Below are 19,860 nucleotides of genomic sequence, written 5' to 3'. Positions count from 1 at the left end.
ACTCATGTTTTCTTAATAAACATTACCCTAATAAATATTCAATTGCACATGTATTTCATTAGCATACTCTTAGAAGCCCAAGTGGCTTGTTTACCATATCGTATAAGTCTTGAATATAATTAGAACTAATGTGTCTCCCTCACCTCTTGAGTCAGCATTTTAAATCTGATTAAAGGTCAAAACGGCTGAAATGCAAAATAAATAGTCGACTGATTTTATATGAAGTAATTAATAATCATTTTATGTCAGAAATAAGTATAGCGGCACATATAAAATTAAACAAATACATAAACATAAAATAAAAAATGAATATACATATCAAATTTACATTTAATTCAACATTAAATTGCAATAAAGTATTTCAACTTGAATGATTAACAGATTATTTACATGCCACTTCTTGTTAGTTGGTATTCAGCTCCATTCCAGATTTACAATTTTCTCTAATCAACCAGCCTGAAACACTGCTCTGTATACCATTAGCAAAAAGAGACAGTATTTCATATGAAATTCCTTGAAAATATGAAATGCTTTCATAATAGCCTTCCCGAATGAATTGGAATCGAATAAAAGTGAATTGTTTCAAGAGCTTTTGAAGCAAACTGATTCTGACCCCTGTTAGATAGCTCTAGTTCCTGTTTTTCTGAACAAAACTGGACATGCTAAATGATAAATGCTAATAAGTGTAGTGGAATATGTTTTCCCAGTGGTGCTGAGCATGAAATAACACAGAGGCTCTCATGAATCAAACCACACGAACATCTAGAAGAGTTGTGATGAAGCGGCGAGATGCATCATTTATAGAGCTAAGAAAATAGTGCAAGGGTGCTGCTGATAATCATCAAGGCCTTCTGCACACTTCCACACGTGTTCTGAAGTTTCATTTTTGAATTAAAGTCTCTCACACTTGAGGGTTTGCCATCTGCCCTGGTTTCTCCATCCCACAACACTGCTCCATTGAAGGGACAGCTTCTACCGTCTGGATTTCCCCCGTAGACCCCTTCTGAGGGATAAATGAACCTTAATCTGGCACAGGAAGACAAGATTCATGGGGTTTTGGTGCATTAATGCTTTGGGACATTCAAAAGCAAGCCCACCAGCTGAAGTTATCAGATAGGATATAAGGCTGTATCATCAAGTTCTGCATCACAGGAAATAAAAAATGATATGATATTAGATGATGATATGTTGAAGTCTCAACACACAAGTGAAACGTGAGCAGAATGAATTTAATTGTAAAACACAACAAAAATCCATGTTTATATATTAGTCACACCTAATACTGAGCAGACAATTGTGTGTAGTATATATATATATTATATATATCTAAAAAAAATTTTTCAAATGTGTATTCTAAAATTGTATTTTCAGTTAAATTAATATAAATTTACATTGTTGGGTATCTTCACTACTGGGCTAAACATTACATTTTAATAATTTAATTTAATTTTAAATTAATTTACACTTTTGTGTCTATACTTGATTACTGTAGGCTAATTTAATGTAATTTAATTTAATAAAAAATTCACAGCAAGTATTATATGATGTGTTTATGACACATATTAATTAATTATATTTTTATTTTATCTTCATTTAAATTTATGGATGTTTTTATTCATTTTTGTGTCTACTGGACTACTGTAAGCTAATTTAATTTAATTTAATTTAATTTAATTTAATTTAATTTAATTTAATTTAATTTAATTTAATTTAATTTAGAATAGTATGTATTATGTGTATGCCACCTTATTTTTATTTATTTTATTTGAATTATTTCATTAGAAGTTAAATTTACTTTGGCTTCTATTTGTCTATTGTAGTCCAATTTAATTTAATTTAATTTAATTTAATTTAATTTACCCAGTATGTAGTTAGTGGCACGTTTATGACACTATATTAAATTAATATATATGAATTTATTAAATGTGTATTTTAACTGATTTTAATATGCCACATTATAATATATTATGTGATGGCAATCAAATAAACACATTAGGTGAATTACACATTTAATTCAAGCCTTGCACTAATTGAAATGAGATCAAAGGGCCTAAACTTCAAAGTAGTTCAGTAGGAATTAATGCTGCTTTATGGAGAATATATCAGGCTTTACTCATATCTTTGTCTTGCCAAAGATGACGTGCGTCAGAACCCATACAGGCAAAGTTTCAGTAATTGTCATTCTTTTTCAAAACCCACGCTCATTAACGTGCTGTGAAGGCATGAAATGCCCCGGTGTTTCTAAGCCATGTGTGCCATGTTAAAGATAAGCACAATGGAGCACTGGGTAAAACGGGCTCACTACTGAACCGCTCTGGCTCGGATCTGACTGTACAGAAGGTGCTTGGCTTCCCTGCGGCGATCCTTTGTCTTGATCTGACTCATAGGTGTCATGTGACCGGTCTCCAATTATTCTATCGTGGGAGTAAAACAGCCAGAAGCCCATTTAGACCTCCAGAAAGTGAAAGGCATGGCAGCAAAGTCTAATGACCTGATGGGCCACCTGAGGTTTGCCTCTCTAATCACACAATGGACATCTGCAGCAGTGCTCCTGCAAATCCAGTTCAGCTCCACATTATAGACAGCTCCTCAGGAGAGTCTATAAACTATTTCCAACATTTGGACACTTAACTTCCTGTTGATCCACTTGGGTCTTCTTACCTTTCTTTAACTAGATTTGTGTAATTTATTTATTTTATTTGCTCTATTATAGTACTTCAGGCATGTTTTATCTATTTATACCTTTATATGTAATATCTATTTCTAAGTATGTGAAAAAATATTCACAGAATAGACACTTCTCACAGTAATCTGAACACTGCTGCCACCTTGTGTTCACTGAGAAAGAGACCAGTAATAAATCACAAAGGAAAACACTTTTCTAAAGTCGCAGTGCCTGGTATTCTCGAAATAAGAATTATTAGGTTCTGAAAAGAAATAAAAAAAGGTAAATGGAGTAAATAGTTTAATCTTTGTAATTTCTTCATTTGTTGATTAAAATTGGTGAATACTTGGCACACTGAAAGTTGCCCTTTCTATCACTAAAATTGTCATTATTTTAACAATGCTAAAACATTAAAGGGCAGTTAATTAGTTAATTATTATAATTTCTAAGGTATTTTATCGCATGCATTGAAAATACATGTAAATGTAAAATTGATATTGTAAAATAATAAAAATAAAAAATACATTAAACAAAATAATATAAAAATGATAATAAAAAGAACAAAAAAGTACACAAAACTATTTAAAAAAATGTATATGATAATTTAAAGATGCTGAAAATGCAGTTTTGCATCACAGAAGTACATTACAATTGAAAATATATTAATTTAATTTCACAATATTACTATTTCTAATAATTATCAGAAAATTTACCAAAAAATGTTTGCTTGACACAAATTCTAACATGAAGCTTTTATTTTATTTTTTTCAACATTACACCATGTTACATAAAAACGCTGATGAAACACAGAACTATGACAGACACGTAATCGTTGGGCAGTCTCCACTGTAAGCGTGCAGTGCATGACTTGATAACACCTGTGCCGTTTTAAAAGACACCACAATGGAGACCAACTACTAAAGACGGTAAAAACACAAGTATGCATCGACAAAACACATCTGGAATCCAAGAGAACGGAGTGGAACAAAGATCCTCTAGTGCTGTTTAGTAATTACAACCTAAAAGCCAGAGCTTACCAGCAAGCCTGAGCTCAGATAGTTCATATTAGTCCACAATAGAACACTGTTGCTATTAGCGTGAATAGAAGTTGTATGTCGCAGTGCTTTTATCGGTAAAACTGAATAAATGGAGTAAACCTAGTGTCCATGCATTTTTAATGAATGATGATGAACATTTCATTTTTGATAGATGTTAGAAATGTTGATCTAGTGATTGTTAAAGCTGAACTTTTACATATCGACACCAAGAATAAATAAAAATAACATTATATATGTACAGTGCCATATGTGTTTGGGATACAATAAATTAAGTTTACAGTGGAATATTAGTGAACAAATAATAAAAAACAAGTGACGTTTACGATTAAAACTTTGTGTAAATATATAGGCCTATTATTATAAACATCTCTGGGCACTTTAAGAATTTGAAATAGATGTAAGGCGTAAAGAAACGGCTGGAGCAGTTTATGAAATTGATATTTCATCACTAATAAACCGATTTTCCAGATATGAAGCGACTGTAGGGATCTTTATTATGTACACCAGACGTAGAGAGAGTGCTGTGTATGTGAGTGAAATATCATCTGGTGATGTGGTGTCTTCTTCAAATGTCTGCATAGCATCCGTATTAGATTAGAGTGGATATAACTGGCGTCTCTGGAGGGCGAGGGGTTCAGTTTCCAAGTCCGAAAGTCCTAATGTTAGAAAAGGGACACTTTCTTCTTCAGGTCGTTCCGTTTCCATAGTGACAGACGATCAAAGTCTGTGATGGACATTCCGAATAAACTCTGGAAGTCCTCCGGAGACAGATGCCGCTTTACAGACAAAAGAACAACAAGCGTTCAGTTATGTGTGCGGTCTGAGACGAATACTATAGAGGACGGGGAAACATCGCCAACTTAACTTCAGCAAATAGTGCAATCTATATTAAATTATGTTACAATATTATTTACAGCAGAGTATATTAGTATCACAGGTACGGCATACTATCACCATGTCTATAAAATACTGAAACAATATATATTTTTTTATAAAACATTATTTAGTTGATTAAAATTATTACTTTGTTTATTTAGTTTATTACATTTATTTATTTATTTGTTTGTTTGTGGTAGGAATGTTTGCAACAACAACAACAACAACAACAACAACAATAATAATAATAATAAATTATCTGAAAATATTAAAATTCGTAAAAAAAAATTTTATAAAATGTATTTATGCATTTGTGAAAGGAGTAGTTGGAAAACAATAAAAATATTTAATATTTAATAATAATTAATATTTTTAATAAATGATGATGTTGTTATTTTCTCTCAAACATGCAATCAAAAATAAATCTGTTTATACAGTATGTTCAGTTACTTTATCTTATAATAATAATAATAATAATAATAACAATGTATGATTTGTGGTACGAGTTTTTGGAAAACATAATAATAATAATAAAATATTTGAAAGAAACATCAAGAAATATTTATTGTATTCAATATGTTTTCAATATGTTTTCACAGATTAATAAATATATTTTAAATAAATGTTTTATTATTATTTTTTCTCAAATACACAATCACATATAATAAATAAATAAACAAATACATTTAGTTACTATTTACAATAATAATAATAATTCTCATTACTATTATTGTTAATAATAATAACAATATTTTTTCTTATTATTTTTGTTTTATGTTTTCCTAAACACTCCTACCACAAATTAAAAATAAATAAATACACATTTTCTATTATTTATTATTTGCATTATGTCATGTAATAATACTTTAATAATGATTAATTATTCATATTTTCTTAATAAAACAATAATATAAATAATTATTTTTGCTAATTATCTTGAGCATATAATGGCAAAAAAAAAAAAACTCAAACACATTAAACTGTTATATTAAATTGTTTATATACTAAAGGTTAAGCAGTGTTTATTTGTGACTTGCCTCTAATCTGGTCCTGTCAACACCTGGAGGAAGTTTACTGCGCCCTCTGTGGGTTACAACCAGCATTTCATATGGATATATCTGAAGGGAGATGAGATTTCATTGCATTTTGGTAACATTTTATGCGGTACTCGTCCTTTTTGATTGACTGGACACAGTAAACAGGCCGTCACATATTAGCGGTTTGCTCAAGGGAGAATGTTCACAACACAACCTCCAAAGTTTTCACTTCGGTGCTGTCTGCATGGATGGCATCATACTGAATTCTGCATTCAGTGGAAGCGAGGTTTAGAAGCAACATGGATGTGAGCGAGTGAATGTGTGGCATGGGCTTAGAAGAGAGAAGCAGAACATGAAAACTTTGGAGGGTCTCGTAAGGTCTGCCTCACCTTCTGTTCCAGAATACTAGGAAGAGAGCTTCCTCTGTCCATTCTCCCCCTCTGAGAATCGCCATTCTATGAAGACGCCACCCCAGCCCCCAAAAATGACCCCCCGGGACAAAGGAGATCAATATGAGACAGGTACATTTCCATCCATAATAATGAATCAGCCTCATTCGACTCATTATTAAGTGTGCAAACAGTGTGCGGAGATCAAATGAGTCTGAAGCAATGAGAGGAGTGTAGGCTGATGTCAGGGTAAAGGAACATTAGTAGCAGCAAATGTCAGCCTGTTAGCTGCTGCTGGCATATTAGAAAACCATGCAGCAGCCACACGCTTGGGAGATCTTCTTACCTGTACACCTGAGGAGCACAGAAAGAAAAAATATTCAGAAACAAATATTTGCCTCATATTTTCTCAAATTCGTAAGATATCATAGCAGAAACATATACATAATGACAATTTCGATGCACTGCTTATGTGTCTGACCGTACCTGTTTTTGCTTTCCCATTGTCTGTGGAGGTGAAGTCTGCGGACTGGAGCTACATGCATGAAGAGAAACACACATCAGAGACACAAAAACGCTACAGGAACGTCTTAAACATCAGCTGACATGTCTGCCACATGACCGGCCCATTTTTAAAAATCAACCTTCATATTCACCCAATATGATATGACACCCAAACTTAAAACAGATTATGTGCTAACCAATATTTATATCTTGCCAACTATACCTGATGTAACAGCAAACCCATATTTTAAGAGTGAAAATATTAACCAATCAGCACAATATATACTGTCTTTAATCAGTAATTAAAGACTACGTGTTATTTACTACAATTAATATGATGAATTTTCATATTAATATTACAGTGAATCATGTTAAGAATTCATATTTTCATTGGTCATTTTAAATATATCAAAGAAAGATGTTTATCCGTAAAGTGAAATGAAATTTATTTATTAAAATAATGAATGCTAATAAGTATTTTTATGAATTAATATTCATAGTTAATAAAACATTCATATGATACTGATCAAATTTTTTTTTTTCATGTTAATTAACAGTATTAATTAATATTTATAATTACAATTGAAAATGTATTATATTAGTAAAGAAAGACTATATTTGAATTATTGCAGTTAATAATGTTAACTATTATTATTATTATTATTATTATTATTATTATTAAATGTACATATTTATATTAAAATAATATTATTAAGTAAAGATAGAATTAATTTGTTAATTTGTCATTTTATTTCCATTAATAATTGTAAGAATGAATACTATTAATTTTCATATATAACAATAATTTAGAACATTTCTGGATTTTCAATTTTAAATGACAACAACAACAACAACAATAATAATAATAATAATAATAATAATAATGAAATAGATCAGCATTATAGGAAGGTACCCTGGTGAGGCCCGTTCGACTGCAGGGAGGTAAAGAGGCTGATTTAGTAGCACTGGCTGATGATCCTGCAATGAATGTCAATGAAACATTTCATTAGAAGCACAATATACACACATTCCTCAATAGACTTTCTATTCACACAAACGCAGTTCATCATCTGAACACTGAGTGTCCTCAGTGACTTGCTGGCAGGAGCAACATGCGTGAGACGCTTGATACAAATCTACTGTGGTGTGTGTATAAAGAGAGATTAGAAAAATGCAGCGCGTATACACTTTTAAAATGAAAGGAGTTTGTTGCAGTGATGCCACAGAAGAACCATTCAAGGTTTCCCAAAGAACCTTTAGGTGCACCTTTTTGCAAAGGTTCCTCGTGGAGCTATCAATATCAACAAAGAACCTTAGATGTTAAGAGTGTAAACTCTCCTATAAAGTGTCTTTCAAGTGTCAATAGATGAAGCTACTGAAAGCACATGTTGCATGAAGTGCGCTGAGACTAAAACAGACATCACATACCCAACTGTATGTTTGCCCCGTCTGGCAGGGAGCGTGTTTTTCTGCGGATGACCACTGATTTCTCAATTTCCTCCTTCAGGATCAGTTTGCCCAAGTTGGACTGTATCTGAAAAACAAACAGCCCAGTCATGATTAGCGAGCTCCATTAATGCTGTGCGTATCCTTCCAGCACTGCCTTCAAACAAAACACTTCATCATCTAGCCTTGGAGAAATATTCCCAGCGCAGCGGCTGATTTATGTAGACAGAGAGGGATATTAATCTCAACAGTACTTTCACCTTCTGAAGTTCCTGTTCCTGGAGTCTCTTTGCATCTTCTGTCAGATCCTCAAACTCGTCGTCCTCGACTGGCTTTCCCTGCTCGGCTGCCTTCTTCCTCCACTCAATCTCTGCAAGGAGAGAGCGAATGTTTATTCATATTTAATATTACAACAATATTACTAGAATACTGCAACATGAATATGAAAATGAAATTATCATATTGATTTGATCAATAATTTCATACATTTTAATTATTATAATCAATAATGTTAATAGTAGTATTTCACATTTATATTTCATATTGAAATAATATTAGGATACTACAATATAATATTGTGATATTGAATAGTAAGAAGTCATACAAATTAAATCATAAACCAGTGGAGAAAATTTTAATTTAAATGAATAAAATGAATGCTAGTCATTAGTAATTAAAATGAATAATTCATATTCATATTTACAATAATATCATAATACTACAATACATATAACTTGAAAAAATAATATTTATTAATCACATGCTAATAATTGTAGTAATTCATATATTGCATTAATATTTAGATTTAATTTTACAATAATATTAGGATACTACAATATAATATTGTAATTTTTTATAATAAGAAGTTTTAAAAATGTAATTGTAAAACAGTGGAGATAAATGACATTTAAATTATTAAAAGGAATGTTACTCATTGAATAATGAATATTCATATTTAACATGACAAATATCAGAATCCTACAATATATTACAATTAATAATAATCAACAAAATGAAATATTAATTCTTATAATTAATAATGTTAAAAATAATTATTAATAGTATGGCTTGATTAGTATTAATATTAATATTTAATATTAATATATTAGATTACTACAATATAATATTGTTAAAAAATTATGTAATAATGTAATAATTTTATTATATAACAATTAAATTATTAATCAGCAGAGAAAGACAATATTTATTTAATTTGTACTTAATGTCACAATAATATGAAAATACTATGATATAATATTATAGTGAATAATATTTATTATACTATTTTTATTATACAAATAATATTTATATTTATTATACTACGTTTTAAACACACATATGCTGAAAAGTTAATAATCTCTGATTAATTCAAGTTAACTTGCTTCTCTACAGCTGCAATATTATCAGGGACATCACACTTCAGTCATTTCACCTTCAGTATGCAGTGATGTGGAGCGGGAGTAAATAAACCAGAAATATGAAGCTGCTGAGCATTTACCCATAGTAGCTAGAGAGGGGGGACAGGGCCAGTACTCCGTCTCTATCTTTGAAGGTTGGCTGGGATCCGGCGGCTGGGCTGCTGGGAACTTGGAGGACTCAATGATCACATCATGTTTACTGTGAGACGTTCCCGTCTGTCCGTCTGAGGATAAACATCAGATGCATAATGTGACCAGTTCATCTTTCAATACAACAATCCTACATGAGAGTGAGGTGAAGATCACTAACTAGAAAAATATATGTATTAAAGAGTAAAAGAACAAATACCGTGTTTGTAAATTGGTGGCTTCTTATAGATGTTGATGCCCATGTCTGAAACATAGATGTACATGTACAGTTACAACTCACACACGTTTGAATGATTCTGAAAGGTGTGGTTGTGCTATGAAGTACCCGGCCTGTGGAAGTGCTGCACGGGGCTGATTTTGCGGAGCTGCACCGTGGAGCCCATGTTGGAGCCTCCTGGAGAGCCCTGCTCTGACCACTCCTTTGACTCTTTAGAAGCAAATATCTGAAGGAACAGGGGAACTGCATAAACCTTCTATTACTCTGGAATGCTAATAATGAAGCACTTCAATATGGTGACATAAATTCCTGTTTCAATCTAAAGAGTGGGCATAACTGAAACACTCAGCATGTTAACTGAAGCCAGGCCATCATATTTCACTGCCTGCATCAATAAAATGACAATGCAAACTCATGCCTTACTGTAAAAAGAGTGCTCAGCAGCATAGAGTGCCAATTGATTCCACTGTTCAGTGTTCTAGCTTGATTAGTTCATTAGGAATGCACAATAATAATAAACATTCATTTTTATATTCAATAAAATAATTGGTACCTTTGATAATATTAATTGATATATATATATATAGATATATATACAGTTCAGACCATAAGTTTGGACACACCATTCAAAGAGTTTTCTTTATTTTCATGACTATGAAAATTGTAGAGTCACACTGAAGGCATCAAGGGCTATTTGACCAAGAAGGAGAGTGATGGGGTGCTGCGCCAGATGACCTGGCCTCCACAGTCACCGGACCTGAACCCAATCAAGATGGTTTAGGGGTGAGCTGGACCGCAGACAGAAGGCAAAAGGGCCAACAAGTGCGAAGCATCTCTCGGGAACTCCTTCAAGAGTGTTGGAAGACCATTTCAGGTGACTACCTCTTGAAACTCATCAAGAGAAAGCCAAGAGTGTGCAAAGCAGTAATCAAAGCAAAAGGTGGCAACTTTGAAGAACCTAGAATATGACATATTTTCAGTTGTTTCACACTTTTTTGTTATGTATACAAAAAACACAGAAACACAGTGGATGGCTGGCCTGTACTAAGGAAGAACTTGACCAATGCCTCCAAGACACCTTCAGGGACCCTATGCAAGAGCAGGAGCTAGGGCAGTGCAAGGCTGTGATAATACCACCAGATCCGATGGAGGCCTTCAATCTGAGGGAGCCATTCCTAATAGAAGTTCAGGAAGTGGTACGGAAAGCAAGGTCAATATCTGCACCAGGACCAAGCAGAACACACTACAGGGTCTACAAGCACTGTCCCAAGCTACTGCACTGGCTTTGGATGATGTTGAAGGTTATCTGGAGAAGAGGGAAAGCAGTGCATCAGTGGCGAGTTGCAGAAGGAGTGTGGATCCCAAAAGAGGAAGACTCCAAGAACATCAGACAGTTCCGAATCATCTCGCTGCTCAGTGTTGAAGAGAAGATTTTCTTCAGCATCGTAGCTAAGCGACTAACCAAGTTCTTCCTCAGAATCTGTATGTAGACACTTCTGTGCAGAAAGGTGGCATCCTGGGCACACCAGGGTGTTTAGAGCACACAGGCATTCTCACACAGTTCCTCAGAGATGCAAGGGAGAACATGGGAGACCTAGAGGTGCTGTAGCTAGATCTGACCAATGCCTACGTCTCGATGCCCCACAGACTGGTCCTTGAAACCCTGGAGAGGCACCATGTCCCAGCCGTTGTAAGAGAACTCATCCTGGACTATTACAACGATTTCAGAAAACTAGCAGAGCAGTGGGAATGAGACAGCAAGGCGCCTGGATGAGATGGGAGCAAGTTTTGGAGAGGAAGATCAGGTGGACTGACCTCTGGAGGGCAGAGCCACACCGTATTAAGTTCTTAGTCCTGGCAGTCTATGACGTCCTTCCCAGTCCATCCAATCTGTACGGCGTGGGCTTGGCCGATATACCGGCAAGAGGAAGGGGACCCTTGAGCATATTCTAAGTTACTGCCCAAAAGTTCTGGGGGAAAGGACGATACTGATGGCAACATGACCAGGTACTCAAGACCATCGCAGAGAGCATTTGCAGTGCCATCATGAGCTGTCGAATGCCCAAACCCCGGAAGCAATCCACCTACTTCATCAGAGCTGGGGAGAAACCGAAACCAACATCAAGAGCAATATCAGGGTTGCTCCACAGTGCACAGTTCTGGCAGCTTACAGTGGATCTTGGCAGTCAACTCAAGTTCCTGCAGCACGTCGCTGAAACCACCCTCAGGCCTGACATTGTTCTGGTGTCATGCTGAAGCTTACAGTGCCGTGGGTAGAGCGCATGGAGGAGGCCTTTGAGCGGAAGAAGGAGAAGTACAACAGTTTAGTTAGCGATGGCCACAGGAAAGGGTGGAAGGCAAGGTGCTTGCCAGTGGAAGTTGCAGAGGCTTTGCAGGACAGTCTGTGAGCAGATCTTATACTGCACTCGGCATTACTAGAAAGAGGAGAAGAAGGGCCATCTATAATAGTACAGAGGCAGCAGAGAAAGCTTCTAGGTGGCTCTGGTTAAAGAGGGAAGATCTGTGGTTGAGCGCTGCTAGGGCACAGGCTGAGGGCTGATCAACCTTAGCTGGGTCGCCTGTGCGAGGCTCTCTGATGCTCGAAAGACCCAAACACCCGATGACCGTTAGTAACATCACTGATGATGTGCCCTAGCTTTGAATCACAAGATGTATCTTTACAATACTTCTGGCTGATAACTATATGACACTAATAACTGTCAAGCTATGTCTAATAGTGGCCAATTTTAATTAATTACCAAGAACTGAATAAATAAAAATAAAAATATGGATTGTAAAAACTTATTCCTTTTTAGATTTGCTTTTTTTTTTTATAATAAAAAAAGTTTATATGACTTCAATTAAATTGTAATAATATTACTTAATATTCAATATAACAACAATATTCAAATACTGTACCATAATAATTTATAATAATAAGTAAAAATGTGTAATATTAATCAGTAAAGAGGGACTAAAATGTAACTATTATGATTAATAAATGTTAAGGATTAATTGTATTAATTTATATTCAATATTAAAAAACAATACTACAATTTAATATTCTAATTAATAGCAATGATTATAATGAATAATAAATGATATAATGATAACAACATGCTGTTGATTATTTGCATATTATGGCCAATTAAGCTATTATAAATGTAATTATTAACATTATTATTAACATGAATGAAACAGAACTAAAGACATATTTGCTTTGGGAAACACAGCTGAAATATAATTTATTAATTAATGGAGTGGCTCAGTAAAACAATGACACAGGAAGTGTACAGGAAGAGAAGTGTGGTGGTTAAAGCTAATGATGGACAGAGGCTTGCTGGCTCACCTCAGGGGAAGGCGGGGGAGAGATAGAATGAGGAGACATCGATCTCTGGAGGAGACAAGGAGAGAAAACAGAACACACACATGTGTTTATTGTTTTCAGCGTCTGAAATCCAATGGCTCTGTGGCTCTTTAACACACACAAATTATTTCACATGCATAACAAAGCTTGACTAATAGCATTAAAGTTACACCTCACCATTATATCCTGCTTCCTGTTCGCCAAAACACATATATTGATTCCACTTAAAGTGGAAGTTGTAAAACACACAATAAAGCTTCTCAAATGCTTCCCAATGGTACAACGAAACATAGACTCGATCTAAAGACACATTCGTTCTTTTCTGACCTCTCTGCTCCTGGAGAGACTTATCCGATCCAGGGCTGAGATATTGAAATGCGGCTCGTACACCATCAGATCTGGCCGTTCCACCTCAAGAATGGCTTTGTCTTTGGGAATGGCTGCCAAGTCCTTATATCCAATGACCTGATTGTCCATGCGTGCCTTTGGGGAGTTCGAAAGAGAGAGGCTGAGTGAAAGAAACGCTTGTCCTCTGAGATGCCTCACTGGGTTCATGGGAAGCATGTGCTTTATGGCAGATAACAGAACGCATGTGTTATCAGTGGAACGGAAAGTTTTACTTACCACAATCGAGGTGGCTGGGGACCCAGGAGCACTTGGACCCCGGGAAGAAGGGGCCGTCCCTGCCTGTGGTGGGAGAGCAGAGCAAAAAGGTCAGAGGTCATCATTTAACTGCTTCTATCCAGTGACATGTTGTTAATGAGAAATAAGATCTATAAGTAATGTCAGCAGTCAAAGTGATGATGTGTGTCAGTCAGCCACGCCCCCTTTCCATTCACACTAAGTGAAAAAAAAACCCCCACTGCAGATCTGATCATACTTTAATGGGTTTACTTTGACAGAAAGACAAAATAGAGGTTAAGGTCCACATATGAGGAATTGAGAAAACATTCTGGAAATTCTAGCGTTTGATGATTTTTGGCAAAAATGGCTTGAAATGAAATGAACTTGAAAAAAAAAAAATACAAATCAAGCATGATAACATCCACATACATTACCTTCTGCATGACTGAGGTAAACTATAAAACTCCTTTCTTCGCTCTTCAAGTTACACAGATCTGCAAAAGAGTACAAAAAAGCCAAACATGAATTCAAAATAGAAGCAAATTAAGTATTATAAATAATGAATTATAAGTCAAACAATACTAAAGCAGTGTTGAGGCTAACTAATTTTGTTGAGCAGTATTTTAATAAAATTCCCAGTTACATTTATTATTATTATTATTATTATAAAAAATGAAGAGAATATTTCTTGGATTACATTTATTTTTGTTTATTAAAATTTTATATATTTATAAATTATATTATTATTATTATTATTATTATTATTATTATTATTATTATTATTATTATATTAAGATTTTTTTGTTCTTTTATTGTTTTTGAAAAAAGAAAAAACCCTTCTTTCAGTTCTCACTGTAACAGATATGCAGGTCAGCGATTCATGGGTTAAATTCTGTTTTATAAATTCAGACTGTTGGTACTAAATGCCAGCCTGGCTGGACTTAAACTATTTACGATGCCCATGCGAGCTTCAAAGAAGAAACGAAAACCCCCAACCCAAATTCTTCCAACACTGGAGACAAAGGAACTTTTCGTATAAGTTCCTTACTTTCATTTTATTATTAATATGTATTTTAATTATGTTTATGGATTGCATAAAATGGTTAATCCTTGTTATGTGAAGAGTATAAGTTGCAAGCTTATACTTTAGGAAATGTCTTTCCTCACTTTAACTTCCTCAAAGAGAGCCATGCTTCTGCAACCCCCACTTTTGCAGGTCGTAAAGTTTACGACCACACAGGACAGGAGAGAAGCCAAGTCACTGGCTTCTTTTGAACAATGCATTCTATGGAATGTATTCATTAACTTTCTGTTTTCATGTTTTATAAATGTATTACGTATTCCCTTTTGGTACATTTAGATGTTTCCCAACATCTGCAGTGTTATCATGTGTTAAACAAATCTTTAAATGTGTAATTCGATCTAAAAATTAGATCTTTGGTCATATATATATTATGTCTAGTCTTGTTCTAATCGTCATGCTTTGACAGACCCATTTATCTAGAGCAAAGTAATGAAAAATGTATTTAATCTGGAATAATGAACTTGCTTTAATATTCCTGATGAAATCGGACAGGCCCTAAATCATCAGGGGTTTGTCTCAACCGAGACAAAGGAACTTTCCCTCCGCTTCAGATCGCGGACATTCATTGGATGCTCCCTCGAAAATGGGCGTGAACTATTTCAAGCTATAAGAATTGACCAAACAAGGTCCACCCTTCTCTTCTTGCTCTTCTTTCTCTTCACCGTTCTCGGACACGCTGCTCTCCAACGTTGCTTCCGCGCGGCCGTAGGCCGCGCTCATAGCGCGAACCCCCTCAGCACAGGGGCTGAGAGAAAAAGCCATTTTAATGGCTCCTTTGGAAGCTTTCGTTTCGTTCGTTTTCTTTTCTTTTCTTTACTAAGTTTATTAAACTATTCGCCTCTCCACGCAAGGAAGACGAATTCTGGAACAATGTTTGTTGAACCTTTCAAATACCGCGCGAGGACAGAACAAAGGACCACGTGCTCCACGCTCACGCCAAGCGCAGCGTGCACGCGCGTCACATGGCCTCCGTTTCATGGCAGATGGCTGTTTCAACGCGCAAAGCTCACAAGCTCGACGCCGATCTCACGCCACACTCACATGGGACACTTCTGCAAGTATCACTTTCTCTATAGAGATTTAAATGCTGGTTTAAAGTGTTGTTATGATCTGATTTGTTGTTGGCTTCCCAAAAGTTACTGACTATGATTTTCATACCTGAGCTCCTTATGTGATTCCATTCTACACTTCTCTCTCTCTCTCTCGTTCTCTCTCTCTCTCTCTCTCTCTCTCTTTTATTTGGATTCCGTTATGTCTTAAATGTTTATTGTCTGTATTTTCGTACGCATATTTACTCTGTGTGATTTGTAGTTTGATGTATTACTAGTTGAATTATTAAAAACTCATATATAAAATGATTGGCTTTGGACTCCACCCCACTCACATTACGAGTCACTGAAATGTTTTGGTCTTTAGCTACAAGCTCTAAATTTAGAAACTAAATTTATCATAAGGATAGGATAATATTTTCATGGCCAGAGAATACTTTTCCTTGAATTATAAGGCGTGATAACTTTATTGAAAATTGATAGGTCTACAGTGGTGTGCTGGACATACCCCGGTTTGATCTGCAGTAATTTACAGTAAGAGATCACAATAATTGATATGAAGAATGTAATATTGACATATTAATGAGTAAATTACAGTGCCCTGTGATTAGTATTGGTATTGGCAATTGAGCTATTTTTCATAATCAATAAAATTAAATGTAACTGTCATCTGATATATATATTAATCAAATTCTTGATTAATTATTCAAATTCCCTATATATCATTTGAGTTAATTACTATGTAAAACTCATTGTTGTTACATATTTTGGTGGAGGAACGCGGCTATTTCAAACTTCGTTTTGTGAGCAATCAATCTGTGTATATGGTTTTTAATAATTTCTGCACGTCCGCTATGAAATTATGTAACGTTACTTGTGAGATAAGTCGCAAGACGCGAACTCACTCCTAACTGACTGAGGCAAAAAGCTGGTCAGTAGCACCTAGGTATTCATAGAAACTTAACAGTATAGTCACTGTTATTTTTAATGAAAGTAAACTGCAGTATAATGTTAAAAGTATCCTGTTAAGAAAGACCAAAATCTTTTTACAGTGAGAACATTTTAATATGAATAATTAAAAGATGAAGAAATCTTTTATTAGTTGCAACATGTAAATCTGAACATGAGCGATGTTCCTCTGATTCAGTAAAAAGGCCTTCTTATTAAATATCGTTATTGAAGTCATGGTAAACCACATGATATTCAAAAAAAATAAACGATAAAAACTCCTGGTCTAGAATTGGCTTAGCTACCCGATTTTAAACCTAAAACATTTAAATCATAAGTGCTATTTTGATAAATGTCTATTGGAGTCAACAGTTGGAAAATTCCTGTTTTTGTTACATTTGTGTTTTGGAAGTGAACGGATCCTTCTTCAACCTATGTGAATATATAGCACCTCAGAAATTAAAACTTTCTGTTCGTTACTTGTGATTTTTGATGCAGAAAATCAGCCTGACAAATGATCAGATAAATTCTAAGTCCTATTGAAATTGTAATTCCTCTATCTAAACACTAGAGGGAACGTGTGGGTTAGAAATTTCAGGGTACACCCTGCTTTCTGATTCCAGCTTGCATGAGTGCAAAGCTGCCAACCTGTGGCCATTTCAGATAATGCGCTCTGATTGCTAATTTATAATCCCCTGTGATGTTTATTTGAATTGAATGTCTAAATTCTCGATAATTATTTGCATTTACAGCTTTGCTCGTGCGAATATTATTACAGGGAAACAAAAGAATGTTCCCTGCCTTTGACTGTTTACATTTACTTTGAGTTTGGTTCAAACATGATTTGAATTAAAATGTAATTGTTAATAGTGGAAATCTAGATGTGTCAGGTCAACCACTGATTGACCCACTTAGAAGGTAAGCCATCTAGTGGCAGTCTCCTGTTAAATCGACTAACATACCTCTGTCTTTTCCATTCTGTTTTGAAGTGCATGCCCACTTCTACCCTTTTTAATTAATCTCACCCTGTTTGATTAATTTCATAATTATTAATGATAACTTACAAGCTATCATGGGTTATTATAGGATATTATTCAGATTTTCCTTTTAATTCTTACATGCTTATTTTAAATTTTGATTTAAACCAGTTTTGAATTTTTAATTTGAATTAAGTTTTCTGCTCAGCAGGTTAAAGACAGAGAAGCAGTACTTACCCCCACCTTGTGGTGAAAACCAGCTACTCCTTCTCCCTTGTTTCATTACTGTCTTTTAATTTGATGTTTATTATTTTTCTTCTCTCTTTTGACTTAGGTTATTTTGATAATTACCATTATTATCATAATTCATTTGTTTTGTTTTATCATGATTAGGTAAAGCTGTTACCTTTCCTCTCTACATATAGTTACTCAATTGATGTTAAACAAACCAAACCTTAATTAACTTTAAGTTTCCTTTGTTCATCCTTTGTGTATTTGATTGTAGAACTCCCTCGGTGATTGGACAGTCATCTCAGGTTTCCAGTGAGCAAGGCTGCCCGACCGGTGTTACCGATACTGGCTGCGAGTGAAACTCGGTCCCTCTTGTCTCAAGAGACATCAGCAATTTTGGCACTCCAAAGGTTGTGCTAAAAGTCACAAGCCGTGCTGTCCTGCGACACGCCAGAGTAACGGAGGACCGGGGACACTGCGGTTCAGTGTTTGGGGAGCACCGGGGAGGTTGACCAAGCCACTGGTTCCCACCTGAATGACTTCAATTCAACCAGGTGAACCAAAAGTGATAAAACCTATCCACTTATTATAAGCCACAGAATATTAGATATTCCCCCGGATATATTTTAAGTGTTCTGACCCTTTTGCTTCTTTAAGCCACACCATATTTCTAGGTTTCCTACCCAGATAGCCCACTCACCTGTTGGCCCTATCTTAAAACCTAGCAGTAGGCTTAGGCCTCCTTATTCTCACTAACACGTTGTGTTTCTATTGTTTTCATCTCATTTCAAGTGTTGTGTTTCACTTTGATCTTTTTCTACCACCTGTTCTGTTGTGATTTGTTTCTTTCATTTCACATAGAGACAGTAACCTGGGAGCCACCAACGAAGTTAAATAGTAGAGCGACCACCAGCAGCCGGTGTCATCACACGACCCGCTAGGCTACTGCCTGTCAAATCTCCATTTCAGGTCCTTCGTTGACCCAAGTTAATTGGCTACTTAACTGTCTGACTGTTTGCATCAGTCAGCCCCAAAATTCTCATAAACGGCACAGCCCGTATGAATATAGCTCGTTAAACGTAGAACGAACTTGCATTGGTCTTTTTGTGTGTGTGTGCTGTGCTTCTCTCACCGACAGAGAATCAGGATGTTCCAGGCATCCAGTCCAGCAGTCCACGGGGGCCACCTCTCGACATGGTTGAAAGCAGTGACGACCCCCTTCCTGCCCAAGGATGCCATTAACCTGCAGCACCCAGAGCAACTAGACACCGAGCTAGATGAACTGATGGCACGCGATCCAAACCAAAGCGACTACTACAGAGAACTCGCCAGGATCTTTGGAAGCCTAGTTCCCATTCTCGTCGCCCAGGCACCGCTCAGTGAACGGAGCAACATCGCGGAGGAGGCCTGGAAGGACCAGGCCCCAACCCAGAGTCATCGTGATCAGCTCCTCCTCGAGACCCAGAACCAGCGCGAGAAAGAGGACGACACAGATCCATAGCTACAGACAGGAGTTGAAAGACTTCACAATGCCCTGCAAGATCTTCGCCTCGACACAGATCAAAGAGAACAGCTGGAGAGAGAAGCCAGAAAAGAACTCAACAAAAAAAACTCCAGCAAGGCGACGCTCTCCTAAACAGAGCAGAGACTGAACTGAAAGAAAGAGACTATAAAACCTGGGCCTGCAAAACACACTTGCAAGCGGCCCAAGCTAAATTCAACAAGCTTACTCTGCAGAGAGACAAGCTCCAAGATGAACTTTACACTGTTCACACAGAACTGAGACAATTTCACAGATTACAGAGTGGCTGGATCGGAGA

At 35.6% G+C, this 19,860-nt stretch overlaps 1 protein-coding gene across 3 annotated transcripts; it reads right to left on the bottom strand.

Moving 5' to 3' along the window:
- Nucleotides 1–3,402: 3,402 nt before the first annotated feature.
- Nucleotides 3,403–14,245, bottom strand: LOC113098782 (dematin-like). Of its 3 annotated transcripts, XM_026263860.1 has the most exons (15): nt 14,186–14,245; nt 13,752–13,814; nt 13,455–13,610; nt 13,110–13,154; nt 9,869–9,986; nt 9,743–9,787; nt 9,474–9,617; nt 8,236–8,345; nt 7,958–8,063; nt 7,443–7,507; nt 6,512–6,560; nt 6,372–6,379; nt 6,026–6,091; nt 5,637–5,717; nt 3,403–4,499 (listed from the first exon to the last, which is right to left on the bottom strand). In XM_026263860.1, the coding sequence occupies exons 1-15, from the start codon at nt 14,192–14,194 to the stop codon at nt 4,386–4,388; spliced, it is 1,179 nt and encodes a 392-aa protein (XP_026119645.1). In that variant the 5' UTR covers nt 14,195–14,245; the 3' UTR covers nt 3,403–4,385. The 3 variants fall into 3 exon arrangements, with proteins under 3 accessions (XP_026119645.1, XP_026119646.1, XP_026119647.1); XM_026263861.1 differs by lacking the exon at nt 6,026–6,091; XM_026263862.1 differs by lacking the exons at nt 3,403–4,499; nt 5,637–5,717; nt 6,026–6,091 and adding an exon at nt 6,113–6,239.
- Between the last annotated feature and the right edge of the window lie 5,615 nt (nt 14,246–19,860).

Source organism: Carassius auratus, unplaced genomic scaffold, assembly GCF_003368295.1.
Source record: "Carassius auratus strain Wakin unplaced genomic scaffold, ASM336829v1 scaf_tig00216652, whole genome shotgun sequence".
NCBI classification, from domain to species: Eukaryota; Metazoa; Chordata; class Actinopteri; order Cypriniformes; family Cyprinidae; genus Carassius; species Carassius auratus.
Note: the sequence above shows the minus strand (reverse complement) of the source record. Positions and strands in the feature narration are given on the sequence as shown.

Bases quoted from the DNA above. Each gene is read 5' to 3' on its own strand.
- LOC113098782 (XM_026263860.1), bottom strand. The intron at 9,618-9,742 runs GTATTTGTTCTT...GTTTATCCTCAG, and splicing joins GCCACCAATTTACAAACACG to ACGGACAGACGGGAACGTCT. The intron at 5,718-6,025 runs GTGAGGCAGACC...ATCTCCCTTCAG, and splicing joins CTAGTATTCTGGAACAGAAG to ATATATCCATATGAAATGCT.